Raw genomic sequence first — 27,046 nt, 5'->3', positions numbered from 1 at the left:
TATGTACCTACGTACCTGGTTGATGTGCTGGTGCAATATATGTACCTACAAACTTACCTACGTACCTGGTTGAATTCCTCGTCGGAAACAAGACCGGAACAGTATATCACATCAAATGGACATTTGGTCTTATAACCACGCTTTCCATTCCACCCTGAAAGTCAAAATCAATCAAGGTGACAATGTTGTAGATGTAGACGTTTTATAATTTATATCATCAATCAGTATGTTAGTGCAGCTGGACTAGGATATCATTTCATTTTTACAACCTTCTTTTCAGGAAGGCAAAATATACTTGGGGTTTTCTTGCTCTGATAGTGACTAATCATCAAAACGTCAATCTAAATTGTGAACGACAGGGTCTAGTATGAAACATTGAAACTTAAATATGTAATTTGGTAGAGCTTAACGCTAGCTTTCCAGTGTTACGTACTTACAACACCTTGTCTTTAGTTGTCTATGTTTCTGTCAGAGACTTACACAAGAAGCTGACTCGCTCTCTCTTCAATTTCTTTCCCATATCCTTGTAGTAGCTTTCAACTTTTTTGATGGTTCGATTCAGCAACTTCATGTTGATCTCTAGAGAGCAGATCGAGCTTTTCTCGTGAAGTAATTCATTCATGCAAACCGTGAGGTATCCTGAACCAGTACCAATCTCGAGAATAAGACTACCAGGGGTTTTTAGATAGGGTTCTGTGAGGGAAAGGATGTGTGATGCCTGCGAGAAGAACAAAGTTATTGTTAGAAAAATTTCTGCTCCGGTTGAGAACTTGCGTGTACAAAAGGATTGATATCGGTTTTAACTTCAATCTTTTATCAAGTTTGATGCTTTGATGACTTTCTCATAAAATGAAAATGCAATCATATACTCACGATGTGTGGGCATTCACAACTATAGCCATAGCCTACATTAACAGCTAGCGCGCTGGAGTTCTCACTCATATATTCCTGGTCGAGGAAGTAGGATCTGTTGACAGCTCTCAACACACGCCACACATCTGGGCTTTGAATTAGCGACGAGTCTGTAAAGAAAAAGTACACTTTTTTTAGCACCCTTCTAGGTATAACGAGACAGACCAACTTCTTCTTCTAATGTTCTAAAATAAAGCAGACATTCGATTGAGAATATTTTGCCATCATGAATTCCTTGGTATTTGTCCATTTCTAGATTCAAGTTTCTCACCAACCTCATTCGAAAACATTCATTAGGAACTTCTAGGAGTCTAGGAATGTATGAGCCCAACATGACTGAATTTTCAACATTCAGCATACTTTAAAAAATGGAATCCAAGCCTCTTAGATGGCCTCACACATACAACATTACAACTACTTAGTTTACAAACCGTGACGGATTTTTACCTACTCTTGACCGCTCTGATGTCTTGCTCGTGTTGGGAGTGTCCTAGTCCTGAAGACGGGGTCCACATGACTAGAAGCACCATGCCAAGGAGGCAGCAACGTTCTATCATACTCATCACACAGGCTCACTCATTGGGAATTCTATAGAGAACCAAATCACGGACACGCGTGACAATCATAGTCGCAACGAAAGCAAAGATGGTATGCTGGAAAACATGTTGCACGAAATATGGCCTGATTTGGCCAAACCGATGAAAATCGAGTGACTGGACTAGACCTTCTAATAACTGAGCGTATGACATTCTAAATCAAGTCTAGGAGGCGGGGTTTTCAACCTCTAACCCAGTGGTTGCCAAGTTATGGTCTGTTGAGGCCTTAATTAATTCATTAGTGGATCTAGAGTCTCTCTTGTTCATGATAAAAGATGAAGAGCATATGATACCGCCAAGTCCCGGGAGCGCGCAGCGCGTATACGCAACCCCACGTAGCGAACATGCGAAGCCCTCAGGTGGGTGAAGGGGGGCGCAGTCCGCCTACCGAGCATGAAGTGCGAGTTTCTATAATATACCCCAAGTATCTAAGCCGTATGAGATCATTTCTAAAAAATGTGTGAAATATTGAAACATTCTCATAAGAGTAAAAACAAATCTGTGAGAGCCCTGTGCAAAGTACCTACTCGTATACCTGGGTTATTAAATTTCAGATTTTGGAAACCACTAGGAAGACCTCGTCAGATGTGGTGTTCGTGTTGATGTCATGGACCAGGTACACGTCTAGTCGTAATAATATGCGGACAAGGCCGTATTTAAGGGGGAAACTGGCGAGGGGACGCCCCAGCTCATCGGGCTTCATTTTTGCTCTTTTACTGTCGGGCAGCCTCTGGAAATTTGGAGCATATACCCCTGTACATAACTATTTGGACTCTTGCCCCCCCCCTCAATGAAATCCTGGATACGGCCCTGTAGGTATGTGGGTACAAATGTTGATAAGAGGTTCATCAATTAATTACTCTAAATTAGGGGAAGTACACAGAAATTTGAAGCGAACATTTTAAAAGCTGTAGAATTTCCCATCATGGACCATTTGAACAATTTTTTATATCATTAGGGTGGAGCATCCACGTTCCACGTCCAACAATAGACTTAAACAATGAACACTGTCCAATGTCTTTCCTGATAACATCTATTAGAGCGATGCCCGGATATTGATAAGCAACATTTTTCTCTCTTCTCAGCTCTTAGTGAAATGGCTACCGTCAGCTGAGCTACACTTGATTCGATTTCACTCTGAATTCTGCCACTTGTAAGGATGCAGTTCACACTTCTCTGTGTTATAGTGTGCATGACTATCCCGAGCTTTCGATTCGAAGACGATGAAGTTCAACATTCCTTATCCACTGAACAGCAGACGAAAAACGCTGTCTACCAAAGGAGACCCATCAAACACACACATCGTGGCATGATACAAGCTCTCTGCAGTAAGTCCATTCAATTAGCATCACTAATAGAGTCTTCTTTCAGGGAAAGAAAAACGCGGAATGAAACAATAGGAAAAGCTCGAGACCAAAAGATGTCTTCTCGGAGTGTACAATAAATATTAATTTATACTCAATCAGTGGATACCTGGTATATTGGAGAGTGGATGCATGATGTGTAGATGAAGTCTTCTATCATACGAAATGGAGAGTTTGGTGGTTGCTGTGGTTGATTATCCTTGGCTGACGTCCAACGTGAATCCTTCCTTGTAGGCTCCGAGTTGAGTTCCCAGGTCATTCCGGGACAAAGACCCAACCATCGTGGTTCTGCTCATCATACGAAATCAAGAACCACCTATTTTTCTTTCGACTTTACATGAATATATTATTTTCATGTTTTCAGAGCACGGTCACATATACTCTGAGGTTGTCAGGAACGCCATGTTGCGAGTAGACAGGAAGAATTTCTTCACCAGGGTAGTGAATGAACCGTACCGCATTAAATCACGACAGATTGGATACGGAGCTGACATCAGCAGTCCTCACATTGTAAGTAGACAAATCAGCACCATCCAAATCACTAAATGTCTAGTCCCCTCTAGTGTTGAAGTTCTTTTTTCAGCTAAATCCCCTTTAGGAGTGAGCTATTCATTTCTAATTTCTAACGAAAGTCAACTTTGAATTGGGGTTGTGTTTTTTGGGTCACTAAGAAGCTATTCGCTATGAAAACTTTTTTTTTTTCGAGTTTTTGACCGACCTAATCATTTCATAGCAAGGTTTTCGAGTCTTGCTTTCTTTTCTATGTCGACTTTGTAGGAGAGAGTTCACGATCTTAGAGAAGATTCGTTCCCATGTCTCATTCTGATCAACTTCGGTGTTCTGTATTGATGAAACTCCAATATTTTTTTCTTCACAGCATGCTCAAATGTTGGAGCTACTCAAGGATAAGATCAAACCTGGGGCACGTATCTTAGATATTGGTTCAGGATCTGGTTACCTGACAGCCTGTCTGGCATACATGGCAGGACCTGAAGGACGGGTGTATGGGGTGGAGCATGTCATGGAATTGGCGGAAAGTTCGATCAAAAATATCGACAAGGGTAATTCAGAGCTGCTGGACCAAGGAAGAGTACAATTCGTGGGTAAGTTAAACCGTCTCTCTGTAGCAAATACTTTGCAAGTTTACTGTTGCTGAAATTATTTAGCGTATTTTTGGCTACGGCACCTGTTGTTAACTAATCCGCACGGTCAGACAATTCCAAGTTAGGCGGTCTCATTCTAACTTTTTGTTAATCCATTTATCGCGAATATGATTCAGTTTGAGTTATATTTGGTTTATTGGAATGAGGAAATGAACTCTAAACAAAACGTGTTGAAAATTTAGCCTACGTATATATACAATTTAAGGATGTTACATAGCGTGTAACGCTAGAGGTGTAACGTACGTAAATAACTCGAAATATTTGTAGAAACCTATTTAAGCCTTTGTAGGAAGCCTATCATGACTCTTCTTTATGTTTCAGTTTGGAATGGAAAGCACGGGTATGAAAGAGAAGCTCCCTATGACATTATTCATGTGTCTCCATCATACTTCACTATTCCACAAAAGGTATCCAACAAATATCATAAATTTCATGACTGATACATATTTGTAAGAACTTGATACATGACTTAATACATATGTACGAAGGCCTTATAAGATTTCTTTAATAAATTTCATGACTTGATCCCTCGGTTGGTACTTACCTTTTCATTGAGGCAAGTTGTCTGAGATGCGATACCACTGAATATTAAACTAATATGGTCTCACTAATTAGTTGTGTGCTTGAACCCACATTTTCACGTGTCCATCGTACGTGCACGAATGTGTATGTTTTCTTTCTTTTCTTAACTTAATCCGTCCCAATCAACCGTGAGTGAAGGGGTTGGCAGAGAGCTTGCCATTTGGGTCTGTCAGCAACACTACACAAAGCAATTCTCCAGGATATTCCTCTCTCTCACAAACAAACACACACACAAATTAGAGAACAAACAAGATAATTATATAAAACACATTTTCATTCTAGCTCTTGGACCAGTTAGTTCCCGGTGGTAGAATGGTCATGCCTGTTGGTGAACCATTCAAAGGGCAGAACCTGACCATCATTGACAAATTAGCTGACGGGTACACCATCGTCACTACAGTGGTACGAGGAGTGCGCACCAACCCCCTGTACCGGGATCGATTCCAGCAGAAGAAATACTATACCGAATTAAGGTAAATGTCTTATTTGTATGTACCTTTACGTCCATTAGATTAGTTATTATGAGCGCGGTTACCGGTCTTTTGTACGGGAAGAGGAGGAGGAGGAGGTTGTAAGTAACTATCGATAAAATCGAGTACTAACCGATTTGACCTCATTCTTCATTAATAATATTATAAGTCATCGATGTAGATATGAAGTATATGAGGAGGAGGTTGTAAGTAACTATCGATAAAATCGAGTACTAACCGATTTGACCTCATTCTTCATTAATAATATTATAAGTCATCGATATGGGTACCTATTTCATAGTTACCTATTTCATAACTTTATAACCTAGGATGTCTAATATAAACATATTTAATAATAAGTCATCGATGTAGATATGAAGTATACATTGTATTAAGAACATGCATAACTGCTAAATAGTTGAACTAAACATGATGTTCGCAGGAGGAGAGCCCAGGAGAGATATAACGACACTGTCCAGAATAGAAGTAGCAATCGGAACTTCACAAATCAACGAAATAACAATAAAGTAACCTATGTGTTCAAATCTAATGCCGGTGACGAAACAAAACAACAAGAACAACAACAACAACAACAACAACAACAACAACAACAATCTCATGATGGGCAAGAAGAACCACATCAGGGAAATTTTGACCATTCAATTTCAGGCCAAGTGGAAGAACACCCTGCGAGGTGAATCCAAAGGGAACCTATTTCCGCAGTAGATAGACTCAAACTATTGAAAACGTTACCATGTCTCAACAGACATACTGACTTTCATAATAATTATAAACCACAGAGTCTATAGACTCATGATCTCAAGCCCACCTCTAACTATCAACTGTTATTTATAATTCCTTAGATCTTAGGGTTTAGAAAAATAATGTAGATAGCTAAATTTTAATAAAATGGAGACACATAGGTTTCATCAATATTTTCTTTCGTTATTTTTTGTTTAGATACTTCTATGTATCCAACTGTGAAACAGTTCCTTTTTGCTGCCAAGGATAAGGTTTCGCGGGCACAAAAATCTCTAACTAAACACGGTCATATAAATATTCGAGTCATCTTGGGGAAAACACAGAGCTATTTTTTTGTGACCATAGGAAAGCTAAGTTTTTCTCTCTTTTTTAATTTTCCTAAAACGTAGAAAGCAGATTTGAAACTTTAAATACCCAAGACATGTTTCTTTATAACTTCTGTCCAAACTATCAAAAGTAAATTTATCTCGTTGTGATTGGCCAACAGTTTTGTCCGCTTTGCAGCTTTCTTTTATATTCTTGTATGGCCGAAACAAAGGGATTACATTTGACTAATTTTGGGTCAGGTCTAATTTAGAATTTGAAAGAATTTTTACAGCTCTGAACTTTATCTTCAAATTTCAACTTTGACATTGTGCTTGACATTTTGCTCTTTAAATAAAAAGTGAATAGTTGGACAATAACACAATATTAATAAGTTCACATTTTTTCAAATCTTTTTTCGGAGTAAAAGGAATTTGACGGCAATACCTCAATCACCTCATGTCCTTACAATGGTAGGTAAGCCCATGCATTATTCTTTAAAGTAATACTAAGCGGACAAAACTGTTTGAACAGTAAATATATCATAGATACTGTCAATATTCTCCACAATAATTAACGAACCCTTCTTGATAACATAACCATTGGATGCAAACATTATTCTTGGATCACATTTCATTATACAGTCTAGACACACACTTTAGATCCTGATTCTTGCCAAAATGGAAATGAATTCTGACTTCTACTTTGTTCAAAAAGTTTTGTCCTTTTTGATAGCTAGGATTTAAAATATCAGTCCTGTTGTTCATAAATAGCCCTTGTTTTAAAAATGAATTAGGTGGTAAAGGTAGGAAGGTATACGATTTTTTTAGACAAAATTATATTAACCGAGTTTTTTTCATACCCTCCAGAACTCAAAAAGAGCGACCAAACAATCAAGCAGCTAAAGAAAGAGAGAATGAGCCAGCATTGACAACATTGGGACACATCCCTGAGACCACACCACACGCAAGGTGAGTGCCCATAGCAGTTAGGCATCGAATATATTGCACTACGTTACACCAAAAAATAATCGGGCCAGTAAAAAAAGGCCTGAAATTGAATCACAAGATTTAACCCAAATAAACGGAAATACAGTAAAAAAAGGACATAGAGAGCTAGATAGCAAGTTATGTAAATTCACAAAGTGCGTCGCCAAACTGCAAGATACCACCTATTCACTTTTAGAATCAATCGTTCATTATGGATTTATGGATAAATTAAACACTTATTGAAACAGGATAAATTCATTTTGTAGGCAGGTAGGCACCCACCTATTTACCCACATAAAAATTAATAGGTCCATAGGTAAATATAGAGAACTTGATGTCGACAACTATTGACTTCTGGGGTAGCTGAGGTGTAGAAAATTTCACAAGGCGTTTCATTTGACTTTCAGTGATTGCAATGATCTCCCTACTAACGCGATCACCTTTACTCCCACTGAGTCTGCTTCCACTTCCACCTCTAATTCCATCATTTCCACATCAACTCTCATCTCCAATGAATGCTCTTCCACTCCATTTTCTCCCTCCTCCTGGATGTGCACGTGTAATAAAACGTACAAGTCCGAATCCTGGTATAAAAAACATATAGCTAACTGTGATCTGTACCGAGAACATTGACTTCTAGCCATCGGCCACAGGTAGGCATGAAACAGTCGGCGATCATATAGGGCTGAAAACATTTGGCAATATCTTCAATGACTTTTTCCCGATAGAATTTTAGGTACAATAAGTAGCGATAGGTTCTAACCATTCCGTCAAAAACTCAGTAGTAGTGGTGTTTAGAACGGTGGACTTCGAATGTGGAAGTTAGTGATTCGTGACCAAGTCAAGTCAGATATTCAACACAGTGTATTGATCGAGGAACGACATTTGTGACAATCACTCATACTTAAAGCATTTGACAGGTATCTAAGTCAAAGAGCAATACTATCCGTATTGGATTGCACATTAAAATCTAGCAAGAAACGAAAGACTGTTTGAAATTCTTTTTCAGAACCACGCTTGAGATCGACTCAAGTGATGATTATGGTCCTACTACACATTGGCGTTGGCATAAATATCATCCTTCGATCGATGGTCGAGGTCATGTGGAACCGTCTTCAGAAATAAATACGGCGGATCTTTTCGATAGGTTTAAAATGTTCAAGGATAGCTCAGAGTCAAATACTGCAAAGTCGGATACAGTGGAGGAATTGTGAAACTTTCTAATTCAATACCTAATCAACTTGAGACTTTTAAAATTTAACATACATATTATGTACAATAAAATGCAATGGAGGTAAGCGGAGATAGGATGAGATAATCCTTGTGATTGTAGGAGCTCTAGGTCTTATTTCTCAGTTAATGTAAGGTAATCAACTTGAGACTTTTAAAATTTAACATACATATTATGTACAATAAAATGCAATGGAGGTAAGCGGAGATAGGATGAGATAATCCTATTGATTGTAGGAGCTCTAGGTCTTATTTCTCAGTTAATGTAAGGTTTTTTTCTCTCGAGTTTGAAGTTTATACATTGATTGATTTTTAGACTTTTTTATTTTCAAGATCGATTTTAGGATTTTTTGGCATTAGTGTGTTTCAAGTTAATGAGCTATCATCATTCTGCCTGTGTCTACATACAGTTCGATTGAATTTATTTGCAGGAATCCCACCGAGCAAGACTCAAGTGACTATGAATTCCGCAGTACAACACAATGGAGATGGCGCCAACATTATAAATATAGAACTAATAACTGGATAGATTATGATGAAGGCTTTGACAAGGAAAACCCATACAACATTGACGAAGTAGACCATGGGATTAAGCTTGATCACACTCAAGGTATTGATTATGTCTATGAGGACTACAGGAACATGACCCACTATCCAAAGTACAACGAGCTGTGGGGTAATTGTGAACAATACAAGAAGTGGTACAATGACAACTATGTCGGAAAAAGTGAAACGCCGTATAATCCTGTCTATACCAAAGGCCAGCTTAGGTCTCATGAATTACCAACGAAAAAACCTCTACCACCAAATCTACTGAAAGATATGGCAAGGGATTCATTCCCCGATCATTTGTTCCCAATCTCCGAATACTTTGAAAAATAAAACCCTCTCCTATTTCCTCCCAAAATAAAATATTAACTTACAACATTTCAGTTCGCCAACAGTTGTGGTTTATTTTGCCAATTATGTATATGATACCTATTGTATTAAATTTAAAGCAGGTACCTACATAAGTATCTGAAAGCAGAAAATTTGTACAGTCATCATAGTCACAAATACTAGACCTCTTGTCGAATGTATGAAGAATCTTCAACAATTCATTCTGATAACGATAGGAAAAACCATACCCCATACCAATGAGTAAATAGAATGCAAAGACAACGTTCCAGGAGCAAAATTCAAGACAGTAAACTCTTAATAATAGACCAAAAAATTGGGCATGTGTCGTTAGAATATCTGATATCTTGATTGGCTTTCAATATGTTGATCTGCATTTGAAATTAATCCCCACCTGATTAGTTTGTGTGAATCTGCAAATGCCATGGGATGACTATTGGCAATTTTGAAGCAAGTGGATACGTAGCTAAAGTAGAACTAAGAGAATGAAAAATCCTGTGTTATATTCCTACCACACCTTTTAAATCTAGTAGAGACGAAATACTTCTATACATGTAATTTATTAATTCAACTGATCATCTCATCAGATTACATTGTATACGAGTACATTAGACATAGCATCTCCCATGTGGACTAGAACGAACATACTCTATTCTATATGTGCCTACTCCAAGTAAAAATAACCTGTGATAGTGACATTTGACATGATTTTGAGCCTACTTCCGACTTGATGAATTTATTTTTGTACCTCCGTAAAAACCCACTAAATTATTTTTCTTCCTACTATTTTATTATCCATAAATTATAAATTTAAAAACCATTACTTATATGGAATGAAAACCTTTTTTAATTAGATTTGAACATCTCGAATGTATTGAATTAACAAACAAAATAAACAATACAAACAAACAAAAAAACAAAAATAATAAGTATTAACAATAAAAAAATTGATCAAAGATTACACAATGAAAATTTTCAAAGTAGGAAAATGGTATACAAGACTGCCCTTAGACTACACAAGTTAGAAAAAGAGAGTAGAAATAGAAACAGAGTGAGTTCAGAAGGTAGGTTGCTAGAATTTTCATCATTGTCCCAGAAGTAAAAACTAATTAAAAATGTAAATAATCTAAACAAAATAAATGCAAGATTCCTAGATTTTACATAAATTTTGACTACGCCGAGTTTTGAACCCGGATTTCTAGGGTGCAATCCCGAATGATTTCCTAGCATTCTGATTGGTTGAAACAGGTAGCGTGACTTGAAATTCGATTTATGGGCAACATTTTGGCTGAATTTTCTGAGAAGCAGGATTTTTGCGTTGCGCAGAACGTTGTATGTCAGATACTAAACATAGACAGGATAACAAGTAAAACACTACAAGTGGGCGCTATCTTCCTGGGAATTGTTCTGATTTTCTTCCTTGTACCTCCCATCCTCTCAATCTCATTGAGATTGCACATATTCTCCCAGTCTCATGGAGATCTTCCTTGTACCTCCCATCCTCTCAATCTCATTGAGATTGCACATATTCTCCCAGTCTCATGGAGATATAAGGGTGTATTCGCTCTAGATCGGTATTATTAGAAATTCTGACTATGTTCAGTAGGTGACATTTTTCTGACCGCACTGGCATCGGAAAATCCCTGCATGTGATAAAATCCAGCTTAATATTACAGTAGAGAGATAAGATACATGATTATAATACAAGCAAGATAAATACGATTAGACTAGTGATAACCTAGTCACCGTGAGGGTAACTCAGGTGTAAATAACAAATGGAGTCCGGTATACAGAGTCGAGAGATAGATTAGACTAATACTGTATTTCATAGAGTGTGAACTCGAAATTCAGACCTAAATGATTTAGAATTATGGGAAAAGAGCTGTGAGTACTTACCTAGATAATTTTTACACAAAAAGCTCACTCTGAGGCTTAGGTGTAGGGGCAACTGCCCCAAAAGATGAATTAAGCTTTTACGAACCTACCTAGATAATAGATATTATGGATTATAGGTAACGGCAAAAAGGCCAATCCTAGGGAAACCTATTGAGAGTGATTCAACTGATCATCTCATCAGATTACATTGTATACGAGTACATTAGACATAGCATCTCCCATGTGGACTAGAACGAACATACAAGACAGTAAACTCTTAATAATAGACCAAAAAATTGGGCATGTGTCGTTAGAATATCTGATATCTTGATTGGCTTTCAATATGTTGATCTGCATTTGAAATTAATCCCCACCTGATTAGTTTGTGTGAATCTGCAAATGCCATGGGATGACTATTGGCAATTTTGAAGCAAGTGGATACGTAGCTAAAGTAGAACTAAGAGAATGAAAAATCCTGTATTATATTCCTACCACACCTTTTAAATCTAGTAGAGACGAAATACTTCTATACATGTAATTTATTCCTATGAAGGAGATTTCTTTACAAATATACATCTGAAAATTTCCACTCGACGTGAGAGGAGGATGCTCAAATTTCTGGAATATGACCGGCACAGCGTTCCAGATCTAAGCGGCGGACCAAATCTCATACTCCATAAGTAACGGTGTACTAGTACTGGTAGGTTGTCCAAACTTGGTTGAAGTGGAAGGTGTTGTCTTCCTCAGTTCCATTAGCAAATCATCCATGTTGTAGTTGGCATCTATTTGATCTATCTTTTCCTGGTATCTTTTCTCTGCTGCTGCAAAGTGTTCCATCTCCTCAGAGTCTAGTGCTTTCCCCATGATGGATAACTCGGGGAGAATGTAATAGCTGCTGGACTGTTTAGTACCATAGATGTAGTCACCATTGGCCCTTGTGGGAATAGGCTGCTTGTGTCTGGAAAGGTTAGAGTTAGAAGTTAAATTTCCGAGTGTGACCTTATGTACGTCAATGGAGAGTAGGCGCTTTCTTAAGGGCGCGTGCACAAATTCCTTGTGTTTTATACCTGTTTTTTTTTTTTTTTTTTTTTTTTTTTTCCGGCATGTCCGAACCACAAGTGGGAGCGGGCCTTAAGTTTGACTCTTGGATTGTTAGCCAATCAGATTCTCGGATAATGGCCCCGATCATTAATAGAGAAAGTTACAGCCCTTAACCAAGGTCTTTTGTATTTTTATTGGTTTATAGTACAGAAGAAAGATAGTGAAGAAAAGGAAAGACTCTGTACACTGACTTTATGACTAGATTGAGATGCTATGTCATCCGCACCAGCTGAGTTTCCATGGAAGAAGAATTTTGGAATTCAAACCGACAATCGCCGATTATCAAGTATCTTTGGTGTGAACACTCCAACATGGAACAAGATTGACAAATATAAATAAATTAATCGTCTCAAGATTTCTACGTATCTACAAGATGTGTGATGGGAGGTGGAGAGTGAGTTACTTGTTTCAAGATCTACCTCAATTATTGACTAATTCACTGAAAAGAGATTTTTTCTAACTAGAACTAACTCACTCTATAGTCTATTCACTCTATTATATACCTATACATTTCTAATCTACATACACAATTTAGATATGAATGAAGTTCATAGGAAGATCAAGGACATGTTATGGCTAAGGTGTGACACATAACACCGGGGAAACTAAAGATTCCAACTCACGAGTGAGATAAAACAGAGGAAGACATTTATAAAAGCCTACACTATCGTTTTCTAGGTACTATGTGGAAACTCAGCCGATGTAACAAGTACAATACTATCACTAGGTATTAGTTATCATTTCAGTTTTTAATTCATTGGAAAACATAACGTTATGATCAGGTAACAAAAAGTCATAATAATAAAACAGTAAAGAAACAAAAAAACAACTAAGAATGAAACAGATTCGGGGAGAATCGAACCCATGATTGTAAAAACTCTTGAAACGTAACAGTACTAGGTATTAGTTATCATTTCAGTTTTTAATTCTTTGGAAAACATAACGTTATGATCAGGTAACAAAAGGTCATAATAATAAAACAGTATTTAGATATGAATGAAGTTCATAGGAAGATCAAGGACATGTTATGGCTAAGGTGTGACACATAACACCGGGGAAACTAAAGATTCCAATTCACGAGTGAGATAAAACAGAGGAAGACATTTATAAAAGCCTACACTATCGTTTTCTAGGTTCTATGTGGAAACTCAGCCGATGTAACAAGTACAATACTATCACTAGGTATTAGTTATCATTTCAGTTTTTAATTCTTTGGAAAACATAACGTTATGATCAGGTAACAAAAGGTCATAATAATAAAACAGTTAAGAAACAAAAAACAACTAAGAATGAAACAGATTCGGGGAGAATCGAACCCATGATTGTAAAAACTCTTGAAACGTAACAGTGAAACTTCAAATATGATACACAAACTTATGATTACTTAACAAAACGAAATGTAAACAATTAGAATAATAGTTCAATTTAATATTTTTTTAAATATTAACAAAAAAGAAACCCTGATGAGTAAATTTATTAATTTAAATAAAGGTAAAAAACCTTGTACAAACACTGGGATCGCATGGGAAGTCAGGAGGAGTTTAGGCTTCAAGATGTGACTGAAATAAAACTTGCTCTGAAACAAATACCGGAATGAGTGTGATCAAATACATACTTAATTCAAAACAAGACTTTGTTATAATAATAGTTTGCTTGTATCAACTACTAGTACATAATCACACCCAAGTATGTCCATCAATATCTTTCTTAGAGTGGTGTGTTTAGTCACTAATAGTGATATGCTGCTAATATTCAACAAAACTGTTCCTCCAAAGGAGAATTTAGCTCGAATAGCTATACTGCTCGAATAGTTATTATTTATAGGTTCGCATAGGACTGAAAAGTTACTTTACTCCAGCAGTAGGCTACTACTATTATTGTGGTCAAATTCTCAAATTATATTTAGGATATAATTCCATACCTCGGCAGGGATTGAGCCCCCGCTCTCCTGTTACCAGGCGCTACACCACCGAGGCAGGACCACTACACTACCAATAAAAACCGTAGCAATTAAAAATTGTGAAACTTGCTCTGAAACAAATACCGGAATGAGTGTGATCAAATACATACTTAATTCAAAACAAGACTTTGTTATAATAATAGTTTGCTTCTATCAAGTACTACATAGTACACAATCACACCCAAGTATGTCTAATACCTCTCTTAGAGTGGTCTGTTTAGTCACTAATAGTGATATGCTGCTAATATTCAACAAAACTGTTCCTCCAAAGGAGAATTTTAGCTCGAATAGCTATACTGCTCGAATAGCTATTATTTATAGGTTCGCATAGGACTGAAAAGTTACTTTACTCCAGCAGTAGGCTACTACTACATTGTGGTCAAATTCTCAAATTATATTTAGGATAAAATTCCATATCTCGGCAGGGATTGAGCCCCCGCTCTCCTGTTTACCAGGCGCTACACCGCCGAGGCAGAACCACTACACTACCAATAAAAACCGTAGCAATTAAAAATTGTATGAGCCCCCGCTCTCCTGTTACCAGGCGCTACACCACCGAGGCAGGACCACTACACTACCAATAAAAACCGTAGCAATTAAAAATTGTAACATAAAATCTTTTCATTCAAGGATATCTTAGACACAACAGTGAAACATAAGCAAAACACCAGATCCCAGCGAAGTACAGGGTATGAGGATATAAAGGGGGGACAGGTTGGTTCATATGATTGTGTATACTGATGGTAGTTCGGTTGTTTTGTGTGTGATTTTACGCGGATGACTCTTCAGAAGAGCAAGAAGGATACCCGGGTACGTCGGGCATCTCCCTTGGATCTGCGAGCCATCCCGAACTGTCATATGTTCCCATCCGTGCCTTGGCCTGCACCTAGCTTGGAGCCATCTCCACCTTGACCGCCTCCTCCTCCGTCTTCTCCATCTCTGTAGCCACCGGATGAACGGTCTGATGCTAGCCGGAAGTCCAAGTTGTACTGGCGAACAAAAACATAACAACACAGTTATTAGGACAGTGCAAGGGTGCAATAGTCCTACATACTGTACTCCGCACACAGGAATTTCGTCAGAAAAGACCCCCATTTCAATGTATAGGATAGTGCAATAGTCCTAAACAAAAATGGACGCGGCACACAAGGGATCAAGAAGAGACAGTTATTGGGAGGGTAATAGATCATGTCCGAGAGCACAATCTAAAGGTAGAAACACACTACCATCACATCACTGGAGTCAGAAAGACTCACGTGACGTGTAAGATGTAGTTCAAAGGTTTCCCATAATATCGTACGTAATTGTTCATGATAGCCACACCGCTATCACGTCACGTCACGTGATAGTATGAACGCTATCATGAACGACATTTTCAATCCTGAACTCCGCACACAGGAATTTCGTCAGAAAAGACCCCCATTTCAATGTATAGGATAGTGCAATAGTCCTAAACAAAAATGGAGGCGGCACACAAGGGATCAAGAAGAGACAGTTATTGGGAGGGTAATAGATCATGTCCGAGAGCACAAGGTAGAAACACACTACCTTCACGTCACGTAAGTCAGAAAGACTCACGTGACGTGTAAGATATAGTTCAAAGGTTTCCCATAATATCGTACGTAATTGTTCATGATAGCCACACCGCTTTCACGTCACGTGATAGTATGAACGCTATCATGAACGACATTTTCAATCCTGAAAGACACATAGATTTTCACATTTTCAATCCTAGAAGATATGTACATAGATGAATATTAGTCATTCGTATTAAGAGTTAGTTTTAGGTACACAATAATTATTTCGAGTTAGTTTGTTTCACACAAACTCTCAAGAAAGTCAACAACACACATTCACACATAGAAGCAAAAATGTTTAGATATTTATTCTGTGATCTGTCTAATCATCAGAAATTCTGAACACATTTCTATAATTCTAATATATGTACATAGAAGATACAAAATCGGTAGATGGAAAATTGGCCATTTGTATTAGGAGTTGGTTTTACGTATTGGAACTACTAATGGCCGGTCGATCCACATCGATCGGCGGCGGTCGACTATGTGTTAGTTTTACACATGAAAACTATGTATTGAAGTCTCAACAACTACTAGAAACAATTCTTATAGATACAGGCGATAATCTGTTAAAGATATAGGCGATACTTTGTTAAAGATATAGGCGATTGTACGTATAATATATATGTGTTCTACAGTATATATCCGATTGCGGACTCAGTGCTAAATTTAACAGTCATCACCAGGTGGTAGATAAGAAGTCTCGGTTTACTTACACGATAGTCGATGACAACTGTAGAGCACTGCTGAGAGGATCTCGATCAGTGAAGAACGAGCTATGGTTGTCGGCAAGGTGGATATAGTTGTCTATTTTCTCCTTCACCGTTTTCAAGTGAAATCTGTTTCCCACCAGGAATGTGTAGATCAGGTTGTCGTCTAAAACGATAAGCAATATATTAAGTAACTGGTTTCTCCTTCACCGTTTTCAAGTGAAATCTGTTTCCCACCAGGAATGTGTAGATCAGGTTGTCGTCTAAAACGACAAGCAATATATTAAGTAACTGGTAAACGAATCTACCTACTTAATGAGTACGTAAATAGTGCATCAATCATAGGCGGTTCTTGCCTAAATTTTTGGGGGGGCTTGATTTTAAGGTACACCTTCAAAATTTTGATTTAGCTTTATGTAAAAAATCTGGTGTGAAACCCCTGTACATTTAGTGGGGGACCCCCCCCCCCCCCCTCAATGAAATCCTGGATACGGCCCTGTAGGTATGTGGGTACAAATGTTGATAAGAGGTTCATCAATTAATTACTCTAAATTAGGGGAAGTACACAGAAATTTGAAGCGAACATTTTAAAAGCTGTAGAATTTCCCATCATGGACCATTTGAACAATTTTTTATATCATTAGGGTGGAGCATCCACGTTCCACGTCCAACAATAGACTTAAACAATGAACACTGTCCAATGTCTTTCCTGATAACATCTATTAGAGCGATGCCCGGATATTGATAAGCAACATTTTTCTCTCTTCTCAGCTCTTAGTGAAATGGCTACCGTCAGCTGAGCTACACTTGATTCGATTTCACTCTGAATTCTGCCACTTGTAAGGATGCAGTTCACACTTCTCTGTGTTATAGTGTGCATGACTATCCCGAGCTTTCGATTCGAAGACGATGAAGTTCAACATTCCTTATCCACTGAACAGCAGACGAAAAACGCTGTCTACCAAAGGAGACCCATCAAACACACACATCGTGGCATGATACAAGCTCTCTGCAGTAAGTCCATTCAATTAGCATCACTAATAGAGTCTTCTTTCAGGGAAAGAAAAACGCGGAATGAAACAATAGGAAAAGCTCGAGACCAAAAGATGTTTTCTCGGAGTGTACAATAAATATTAATTTATACTCAATCAGTGGATACCTGGTATATTGGAGACTGGATGCATGATGTGTAGATGAAGTCTTCTATCATACGAAATGGAGAGTTTGGTGGTTGCTGTGGTTGATTATCCTTGGCTGACGTCCAACGTGAATCCTTGTAGGCTTCGAGTTGAGTTCCCAGGTCATTCCGGGACAAAGACCCAACCATCGTGGTTCTGCTCATCATACGAAATCAAGAACCACCTATTTTTCTTTCGACTTTACATGAATATATTATTTTCATGTTTTCAGAGCACGGTCACATATACTCTGAGGTTGTCAGGAACGCCATGTTGCGAGTAGACAGGAAGAATTTCTTCACCAGGGTAGTGAATGAACCGTACCGCATTAAATCACGACAGATTGGATACGGAGCTGACATCAGCAGTCCTCACATTGTAAGTAGACAAATCAGCACCATCCAAATCACTAAATGTCTAGTCCCCTCTAGTGTTGAAGTTCTTTTTTCAGCTAAATCCCCTTTAGGAGTGAGCTATTCATTTCTAATTTCTAACGAAAGTCAACTTTGAATTGGGGTTGTGTTTTTTGGGTCACTAGTAATTTCTAACGAAAGTCAACTTTGAATTGGGGTTGTGTTTTTTGGGTCACTAAGAAGCTATTCGCTATGAAAACTCAAATTATGAAGACTGAAAAGTTGATTCATAGAGATAAGTTTAATATCCATCATTTTACATGTTTATTTCATCAACAACACTTATAATTCCTTATCTAGTCAAAACAATGATTTTTTTCCAACTATCTGATAACACTGAGAGATAGGTAGGAATATACATGATAATTATGATATTATTAGGAAAACTCATTTTTTTTTTTCGAGTTTTTGACCGACCTAATCATTTCATAGCAAGGTTTTCGAGTCTTGCTTTCTTTTCTATGTCGACTTTGTAGGAGAGAGTTCACGATCTTAGAGAAGATTCGTTCCCATGTCTCATTCTGATCAACTTCGGTGTTCTGTATTGATGAAACTCCAATATTTTTTTCTTCACAGCATGCTCAAATGTTGGAGCTACTCAAGGATAAGATCAAACCTGGGGCACGTATCTTAGATATTGGTTCAGGATCTGGTTACCTGACAGCCTGTCTGGCATACATGGCAGGGCCTGAAGGACGGGTGTATGGGGTGGAGCATGTCATGGAATTGGCGGAAAGTTCGATCAAAAATATCGACAAGGGTAATTCAGAGCTGCTGGACCAAGGAAGAGTACAATTCGTGGGTAAGTTAAACAGTCTCTCTGTAGCAAATACTTTGCAAGTTTACTGTTGCTGAAATTATTTAGCGTATTTTTGGCTACGGCACCTGTTGTTAACTAATCCGCACGGATCGACAAGGGTAATTCAGAGCTGCTGGACCAAGGAAGAGTACAATTCGTGGGTAAGTTAAACCGTCTCTCTGTAGCAAATACTTTGCGAGTTTACTGTTGCTGAAATTATTTAGTGTATTTTTGGCTACGGCACCTGTTGTTAACTAATCCGCACGCTCAGACAATTCCAAGTTAGGCGGTCTCATTCTAACTTTTTGTTAATCCATTTATCGCGAATATGATTCAGTTTGAGTTATATTTGGTTTATTGGAATGAGGAAATGAACTCTAAACAAAACGTGTTGAAAATTTAGCCTACGTATATATACAATTTAAGGATGTTACATAGCGTGTAACGCTAGAGGTGTAACGTGCGTAAATAACTCGAAATATTTGTAGAAACCTATTTAAGCCTTTGTAGGAAGCCTATCATGACTCTTCTTTATGTTTCAGTTTGGAATGGAAAGCACGGGTATGAAAGAGAAGCTCCCTATGACATTATTCATGTGTCTCCATCATACTTCACTATTCCACAAAAGGTATCCAACAAATATCATAAATTTCATGACTGATACATATTTGTAAGAACTTGATACATGACTTAATACATATGTACGAAGGCCTTATAAGATTTCTTTAATAAATTTCATGACTTGATCCCTCGGTTGGTGCTTACCTTTTTTAAGAACTTGATACATGACTTAATACATATGTACGAAGGCCTTATAAGATTTCTTTAATAAATTTCATGACTTGATCCCTCGGTTGGTACTTACCTTTTCATTGAGGCAAGTTGTCTGAGATGCGATACCACTGAATATTAAACTAATATGGTCACATATTTGTAAGAACTTGATACATGACTTAATACATATGTACGAAGGCCTTATAAGATTTCTTTAATAAATTTCATGACTTGATCCCTGGGTTGGTACTTACCTTTTCATTGAGGCAAGTTGTCTGAGATGCGATACCACTGAATATTAAACTAATATGGTCTCACTAATTAGTTGTGTGCTTGAACCCACATTTTCACGTGTCCATCGTACGTGCACGAATGTGTATGTTTTCTTTCTTTTCTTAACTTAATCCGTCCCAATCAACCGTGAGTGAAGGGGTTGGCAGAGAGCTTGCCATTTGGGTCTGTCAGCAACACTACACAAAGCAATTCTCCAGGATATTCCTCTCTCTCACAAACAAACACACACACAAATTAGAGAACAAACAAGATAATTATATAAAACACATTTTCATTCTAGCTCTTGGACCAGTTAGTTCCCGGTGGTAGAATGGTCATGCCTGTTGGTGAACCATTCAAAGGGCAGAACCTGACCATCATTGACAAATTAGCTGACGGGTACACCATCGTCACTACAGTGGTACGAGGAGTGCGCACCAACCCCCTGTACCGGGATCGATTCCAGCAGAAGAAATACTATACCGAATTAAGGTAAATGTCTTATTTGTATGTACCTTTACGTCCATTAGATTAGTTATTATGAGCGCGGTTACCGGTCTTTTGTACGGGAAGAGATGGGATGACTATTGGCAATTTTGAAGCAAGTGGATACGTAGCTAAAGTAGAACTAAGAGAATGAAAAATCCTGTGTTATATTCCTACTACACCTTTTAAATCTAGTAGAGACGAAATACTTCTATACATGTAATTTATTCCTATGAAAGAGATTTCTTTACAAATATACATCTGAAAATTTCCAATCGACGTGAGAGGAGGATGCTCAAATTTCTGGAATATGACCGGCACAGCGTTCCAGATCTAAGCGGCGGACCAAATCTCATACTCCATAAGTAACGGTGTACTAGTACTGGTAGGTTGTCCAAACTTGGTTGAAGTGGAAGGTGTTGTCTTCCTCAGTTCCATTAGCAAATCATCCATGTTGTAGTTGGCATCTATTTGATCTATCTTTTCCTGGTATCTTTTCTCTGCTGCTGCAAAGTGTTCCATCTCCTCAGAGTCTAGTGCTTTCCCCATGATGGATAACTCGGGGAGAATGTAATAGCTGCTGGACTGTTTAGTACCATAGATGTAGTCACCATTGGCCCTTGTGGGAATAGGCTGCTTGTGTCTGGAAAGGTTAGAGTTAGAAGTTAAACAATAAAGTAACCTATGTGTTCAAATCTAATGCCGGTGACGAAACAAAACAACAACAACAAGAACAACAACAACAACAACAACAACAATCTCATGATGGGCAAGAAGAACCACATCAGGGAAATTTTGACCATTCAATTTCAGGCCAAGTGGAAGAACACCCTGCGAGGTGAATCCAAAGGGAACCTATTTCCGCAGTAGATAGACTCAAACTATTGAAAACGTTACCATGTCTCAACAGACATACTGACTTTCATAATAATTATAAACCACAGAGTCTATAGACTCATGATCTCAAGCCCACCTCTAACTATCAACTGTTATTTATAATTCCTTAGATCTTAGGGTTTAGAAAAATAATGTAGATAGCTAAATTTTAATAAAATGGAGACACATAGGTTTCATCAATATTTTCTTTCGTTATTTTTTGTTTAGATACTAGAAGTTAAATTTCTGAGTGTGACCTTATGTACGTCAATGGAGAGTAGGCGCTTTCTTAAGTGCGCGTGCACAAAAAGGCCTATAAACTTTAGCCTAGACCCTGTACCATCAAACCCCGCCGATATCATCGACCCTTGGACCAGTGTTTCCATAGCGGAGCCTGGGGCCTCATGCCTTTTTAGATACACTTGAGAGATTAGATATTATCAAAAAGATATTCAAAACGATCTACCCTCGCAGAAAAAAATACTCACTATTTAGATACTTCTATGTATCCAACTGTGAAACAGTTCCTTTTTGCTGCCAAGGATAAGGTTTCGCGGGCACAAAAATCTCTAACTAAAAACGGTCATATAAATATTCGAGTCATCTTGGGGAAAACACAGAGCTATTTTTTTGTGACCATAGGAAAGCTAAGAGAAGTTAAATTTCTGAGTGTGACCTTATGTACGTCAATGGAGAGTAGGCGCTTTCTTAAGTGCGCGTGCACAAAAAGGCCTATAAACCTTAGCCTAGACCCTGTACCATCAAACCTCGCCGATATCATCGACCCTTGGACCAGTGTTTCCATAGCGGAGCCTGGGGCCTCATGCCTTTTTAGATACACTTGAGAGGTTAGATATTATCAAAAAGATATTCAAAACGATCTACCCTCGCAGAAAAAAATACTCACTGCCTTCCTATGGTCAATATGGTTAAGGCCGCTTATATTCATCAACAAGGTGGTGTTGTTTGTTTATTTTCTCTGGGTTGGGACTAGGCTAGGGTCGTGGGTGCGGGCTCCGTTGTAGACGCCTACTAAAGCTGGTAGACACGCTAAGCTTTGTTGGCCAACTTGTTACATTTTACCCCAACACCAACAAACTAGGATTTACTTGTATTTTGTGTAAAAAAGGTGAAAAATGTTAGGCCACTAAGGCAGACATTTTTGTTCCTATTTCCTCCCAAAATAAAATATTAACTTACAACATTTCAGTTCGCCAACAGTTGTGGTTTATTTTGCCAATTATGTATATGATACCTATTGTATTAAATTTAAAGCAGGTACCTACATAAGTATCTGAAAGCAGAAAATTTGTACAGTCATCATAGTCACAAATACTAGACCTCTTGTCGAATGTATGAAGAATCTTCAACAATTCATTCTGATAACGATAGGAAAAACCATACCCCATACCAATGAGTAAATAGAATGCAAAGACAACGTTCCAGGAGCAAAATTCAAGACAGTAAACTCTTAATAATAGACCAAAAAATTGGGCATGTGTCGTTAGAATATCTGATATCTTGATTGGCTTTCAATATGTTGATCTGCATTTGAAATTAATCCCCACCTGATTAGTTTGTGTGAATCTGCAAATGCCATGGGATGACTATTGGCAATTTTGAAGCAAGTGGATACGTAGCTAAAGTAGAACTAAGAGAATGAAAAATCCTGTGTTATATTCCTACCACACCTTTTAAATCTAGTAGAGACGAAATACTTCTATACATGTAATTTATTACTATGAAGGAGTTTTCTTTACAAATATACATCTGAAAATTTCCAATCGATGTGAGAGGAGGATGCTCAAATTTCTGGAATATGACCGGCACAGCGTTCCAGATCTAAGCGGCGGACCAAATCTCATACTCCATAAGTAACGGTGTACTAGTACTGGTAGGTTGTCCAAACTTGGTTGAAGTGGAAGGTGTTGTCTTCCTCAGTTCCATTAGCAAATCATCCATGTTGTAGTTGGCATCTATTTGATCTATCTTTTCCTGGTATCTTTTCTCTGCTGCTGCAAAGTGTTCCATCTCCTCAGAGTCTAGTGCTTTCCCCATGATGGATAACTCGGGGAGAATGTAATAGCTGCTGGACTGTTTAGTACCATAGATGTAGTCACCATTGGCCCTTGTGGGAATAGGCTGCTTGTGTCTGGAAAGGTTAGAGTTAGAAGTTAAATTTCTGAGTGTGACCTTATGTACGTCAATGGAGAGTAGGCGCTTTCTTAAGTGCGCGTGCACAAAAAGGCCTATAAACCTTAGCCTAGACCCTGTACCATCAAACCCCGCCGATATCATCGACCCTTGGACCAGTGTTTCCATAGCGGAGCCTGGGGCCTCATGCCTTTTTAGATACACTTGAGAGGTTAGATATTATCAAAAAGATATTCAAAACGATCTACCCTCGCAGAAAAAAATACTCACTGCCTTCCTATGGTCAATATGGTTAAGGCCGCTTATATTCATCAACAAGGTGGTGTTGTTTGTTTATTTTCTCTGGGTTGGGACTAGGCTAGGGTCGTGGGTGCGGGCTCCGTTGTAGACGCCTACTCAAGCTGGTAGACACGCTAGGCTTTGTTGGCCAACTTGTTACATTTTACCCCAACACCAACAAACTAGGATTTACTTATATTTTGTGTAAAAAAGGTGAAAAATGTTAGGCCACTAAGGCAGACATTTTTGTTGTATGAGCAGTGCTTTATTTAGAATGTCTGCTTAGAACAAGTTGTTCCATTATACTAACACTTTTGGTATACTTACTTGAGGGGGTACATTCTCTGATAATACAAATCTTGCTCCTTGATGTTAGAACAAAGCCGAGGTACTTTATTTCTCATACGAACGCGGGCAAAGGTGCATCTCCCATTCATATCTTTGTCTACGGCAATCAAATATTGAGGTAACTCTGTTCGGCCGAGAGTCATGACAAATCGACCCCCAGGCTTTAGTTGATCTAGAAGCTGGGATAGTACAGTAAAATAAGACACAAAAGGAGGGGTAATAAGGAAAAAAAATACCTCCGTGAAACTTTGTGAATAACTTAATTTTAGCATGTACTTGAAGAGAAAAAAAAAGTCTCTAGCAATTCCGGGGCGGAACAGTGTTTTTTTCCGCCAAAAACGACTTTTTTAAGTTTTCGAGTTATTTCACGGAGGTATTATTTTTTCCCTTTTCATTTGTCGATGTTTACTGTACTAGGAACAAAGTGAGATGGTCGGAGGATTTCCGACAAGTGAAACGGAAATCCATCATATTGGTAAAATGTTAACAGAAAACTTTGAATGTGTGGTGGTGGTGGTGGTCCTGTACAAAGAACGGGTCAAACACTAGTATATAGGACTATAGGTACATGAAATAGTTTAATCCGTAGTCTGTACTTATTTAGACCAAATACTATCATTATGATCTATTAGACATTGTTACAAAGCAATATTGCTGAACCAGGTAGTTCTGCACTTAACTTTATATGAATCTGTGATGGATAAACAGACATGTATCAATTTGACCGCTACCAGATTAGATACCACTTACCACACTTGGAATGGATCTTATCGAGCAATCAGTGTAGATGACATCATAAGGTGCATGTTGTTTGTATCCATACCTGCCGTCCGCCACTGAAAATGATGAGATGATACATATTAAATTTAAGATAAGCAAATAAACGAAACTTCAGTTGATCAGATAGATATAAGATTTGGCCGACCTTAATTTAAAAAGGCGACCGTATTTTTGAATGAATTGGACGAGGGGTTCGATAGTCCTACATATTGGACTCCGCACACAGGAATTTCGTCAGAAAAGACCCCCCATTTCAATGTAATGAATTGGACGATAGAAAGTACTAGAATTAACTCCATTGGATAAAAATACTCACCAAAAAACTTGAGAATATTTTTCTCGATAAGGTGAGGCGCATGTTTGATGGCAGTCTTAACACTGAAGTCAGAGAGCGGAGATATCAACTCCAGGCCTATGACCGATCCATTGGATTGGACCAGCTCTCCCATACAAGTAGCTAGATAGCCTGTTCCAGAACCAAGTTCCAGAACATTGGCTCCTGGCTTCAAGTGATTCCTGAGCAAATGGAGAGCTTCAGCATGCTGAAACAATCAGAATTAATATGAAATAGCATTACTGTCAAATTGACTAGACAGTGTAATATATTTTCGTATTTTAGGTCGACTTCATAAACTTTATTTCATGATTGCAAATGGAGAGCTTCAGCATGCTGAAACAATCAGAATTAATATGAAATAGCATTACTGTCAAATTAACTAGACAGTGTAATATATTTTCGTATTTTAGGGTCGACTTCATAAACTTTATTTCATGACTTGCCTCTTATGGTCCGGGTCACAATCTAAGTTAAATAAACCTGTTTAAGTTTAAATTTCTCAAAAACTGATCAAATTGTTTAAGCCTAAAGTTGGACTAAAACTAAAAATCCAATTTAAATTCAGATTGTGACCCGGATTCATGACAGAGGGAGGAAACAGTTGGTCCTCAAGCCTGTCGATCTCGAGGATTCTACTTAAAGGCAAAAGGAATTGATATCCCCCAAAAAACATTACGTGCAAAAATACAAATGCCAAAGAACAAAACGATGTTTTACAAATTAAATCACGAATAACATTTTTGTATGAGTTTGAGTGATAATCAATGTAATTTTACATACTGCAAACGGACTGGAAAACTCTGCTCCAACACCTAGGTAGATATATTTGTCTTTGTAGGTGGCAAACGTCTTCTGGAAGGGCAGGAAATCCGCTCGGTCATATTTGCGAAGAACAGGCTCTATTCGTGGATCTTCCAGGAGATATTTATCTGAAACCACACAAAATCTCGTAGTGGCGAGGAAAACTCAAAATCCGTGAAGATAGCGTTTTCCTATGAGTTAGCCCCAATTTTATTCTAGTTAGGTCTAGGCACTATTTTGCTCGTGTTAACCAGACAAGTAGACACCTTTCTTGAAACCTTTTCATGTTTTGCAATCATCATGGCAGCAATATAAGTAAATTTCTATGTAGGTACCAAACTAATCTTTTATTTAAAATTTAAATGAAGGGTTCAGTCAGGAAAATATGACCAAGCCCTGAATCTTCAACAGGTTAGTCCTTGTAGACACCTTTCTTGAAACCTTTTCATGTTTTGCAATCATCATGGCAGCAATATAAGTAAATTTCTATGTAGGTACCAAACTAATCTTCTATTTAAAATTTAAATGAAGGGTTCAGTCAGGAAAATATGACCAAGCCCTGAATCTTCAACAGGTTAGTCCTATATGTTTTGATAGACATGACTATTGACTATCAGTAAAATTATTAGAAACTTACCCACCTTTTAACTTGGAGAATACGATTCTCTTATCTCGTTCAATGATCCTCGCTACGTCGTCCGATGTCGTCGAATTGATTCCGTACACCAAATGCAACACAATGAGCGCGAAAAGTCCGAACATGATGTTAAAACTTTGAAATTACGAACACCATGCTGAGGCTGATAACAGACGTCCAGTAGGTGTTACCTCGTTTTCAGAGACATTATGTAGAAAGGTTAGCACACCTGTGAAGACGAAAGTACTCAGGTTATGTTAGCACTTCACGTTGCGTGTTGTACTCAATCAGACAGACTAATTATAAAGACCGAGCAGTGATTAAATGGAGAACACCTAGTGGGGGACAGTGAATTAATACTGTCGCGGTTATACTAATAACCTATCTAGAAGTGGGTTAGAATTTGTATACGTGAGTCAG

The 27,046-nt window shown here is 38.0% G+C and overlaps 5 protein-coding genes and 2 long non-coding RNA genes across 10 annotated transcripts in view; 3 read left to right on the top strand and 4 right to left on the bottom strand.

The window, feature by feature from the left end:
• Positions 1-46: 46 nt before the first annotated feature.
• LOC103508062 (protein-L-isoaspartate O-methyltransferase 1-like) lies at positions 47-1,665 on the bottom strand. The gene is made up of 4 exons (XM_008472596.3): positions 1,364-1,665; positions 874-1,022; positions 481-718; positions 47-154 (listed from the first exon to the last, which is right to left on the bottom strand). The coding sequence occupies exons 1-4, from the start codon at positions 1,473-1,475 to the stop codon at positions 54-56; spliced, it is 600 nt and encodes a 199-aa protein (XP_008470818.1). The 5' UTR covers positions 1,476-1,665; the 3' UTR covers positions 47-53.
• An 868-nt stretch (positions 1,666-2,533) lies between these two features.
• On the top strand, positions 2,534-9,314 carry LOC103508051. 4 transcript variants are annotated; one of them, XR_541293.3, is made up of 9 exons: positions 2,536-2,836; positions 3,237-3,382; positions 3,750-3,975; positions 4,357-4,442; positions 4,900-5,090; positions 5,530-5,781; positions 7,022-7,123; positions 8,151-8,435; positions 8,803-8,901. XR_541293.3 is itself a non-coding variant. In XM_008472585.3 (9 exons), the coding sequence occupies exons 1-8, from the start codon at positions 2,668-2,670 to the stop codon at positions 7,772-7,774; spliced, it is 1,398 nt and encodes a 465-aa protein (XP_008470807.1). In that variant the 5' UTR covers positions 2,536-2,667; the 3' UTR covers positions 7,775-7,794; positions 8,803-8,938. The 4 variants fall into 4 exon arrangements, 3 of the variants coding, with proteins under 3 accessions (XP_008470806.1, XP_008470807.1, XP_008470808.1); XM_008472585.3 differs by lacking the exon at positions 8,151-8,435 and adding an exon at positions 7,549-7,794 and having other exon boundaries at positions 8,803-8,938; XM_008472586.3 differs by lacking the exon at positions 8,803-8,901 and adding an exon at positions 7,549-7,794 and having other exon boundaries at positions 8,151-8,270.
• Positions 9,315-10,110: 796 nt separating this feature from the next.
• LOC113466939 lies at positions 10,111-11,077 on the bottom strand. Its single transcript, XR_003391180.1, has 2 exons — positions 10,762-11,077; positions 10,111-10,694 (listed from the first exon to the last, which is right to left on the bottom strand). It is a non-coding gene; the product is annotated as an uncharacterized LOC113466939 (long non-coding RNA).
• Positions 11,078-13,141: 2,064 nt separating this feature from the next.
• Positions 13,142-14,077, top strand: LOC113466940. The gene is made up of 2 exons (XR_003391181.1): positions 13,142-13,209; positions 13,492-14,077. It is a non-coding gene; the product is annotated as an uncharacterized LOC113466940 (long non-coding RNA).
• An 831-nt stretch (positions 14,078-14,908) lies between these two features.
• Positions 14,909-27,046, bottom strand: part of LOC103508061 (alpha-catulin) — a 53,619-nt gene continuing 41,481 nt past the window's right edge. Inside the window, exon 15 of the mRNA XM_026822779.1 lies at positions 14,909-15,193. Coding sequence (XP_026678580.1) covers positions 15,059-15,193 — 135 coding nt within the window. The 3' untranslated portion in view covers positions 14,909-15,058. The remainder of the gene's footprint in view (positions 15,194-27,046) is intronic.
• On the top strand, positions 17,206-20,446 carry LOC113466938 (protein-L-isoaspartate(D-aspartate) O-methyltransferase-like). Its single transcript, XM_026822778.1, has 5 exons — positions 17,206-17,505; positions 17,902-18,047; positions 18,659-18,884; positions 19,424-19,509; positions 20,230-20,446. Exons 1-5 carry the CDS (start codon positions 17,337-17,339, stop codon positions 20,422-20,424), a joined length of 822 nt encoding a protein of 273 aa, XP_026678579.1. The 5' UTR covers positions 17,206-17,336; the 3' UTR covers positions 20,425-20,446.
• LOC103508052 (protein-L-isoaspartate O-methyltransferase-like) lies at positions 22,495-26,998 on the bottom strand. The gene is made up of 6 exons (XM_008472587.3): positions 26,631-26,998; positions 25,969-26,117; positions 25,168-25,393; positions 24,822-24,907; positions 24,051-24,250; positions 22,495-23,442 (listed from the first exon to the last, which is right to left on the bottom strand). Exons 1-6 carry the CDS (start codon positions 26,749-26,751, stop codon positions 23,133-23,135), a joined length of 1,092 nt encoding a protein of 363 aa, XP_008470809.1. The 5' UTR covers positions 26,752-26,998; the 3' UTR covers positions 22,495-23,132.

This window comes from Diaphorina citri, unplaced genomic scaffold, assembly GCF_000475195.1.
Source record: "Diaphorina citri unplaced genomic scaffold, Diaci psyllid genome assembly version 1.1 scaffold363, whole genome shotgun sequence".
NCBI classification, from domain to species: domain Eukaryota; kingdom Metazoa; phylum Arthropoda; class Insecta; order Hemiptera; family Psyllidae; genus Diaphorina; species Diaphorina citri.
Note: the sequence above shows the minus strand (reverse complement) of the source record. Positions and strands in the feature narration are given on the sequence as shown.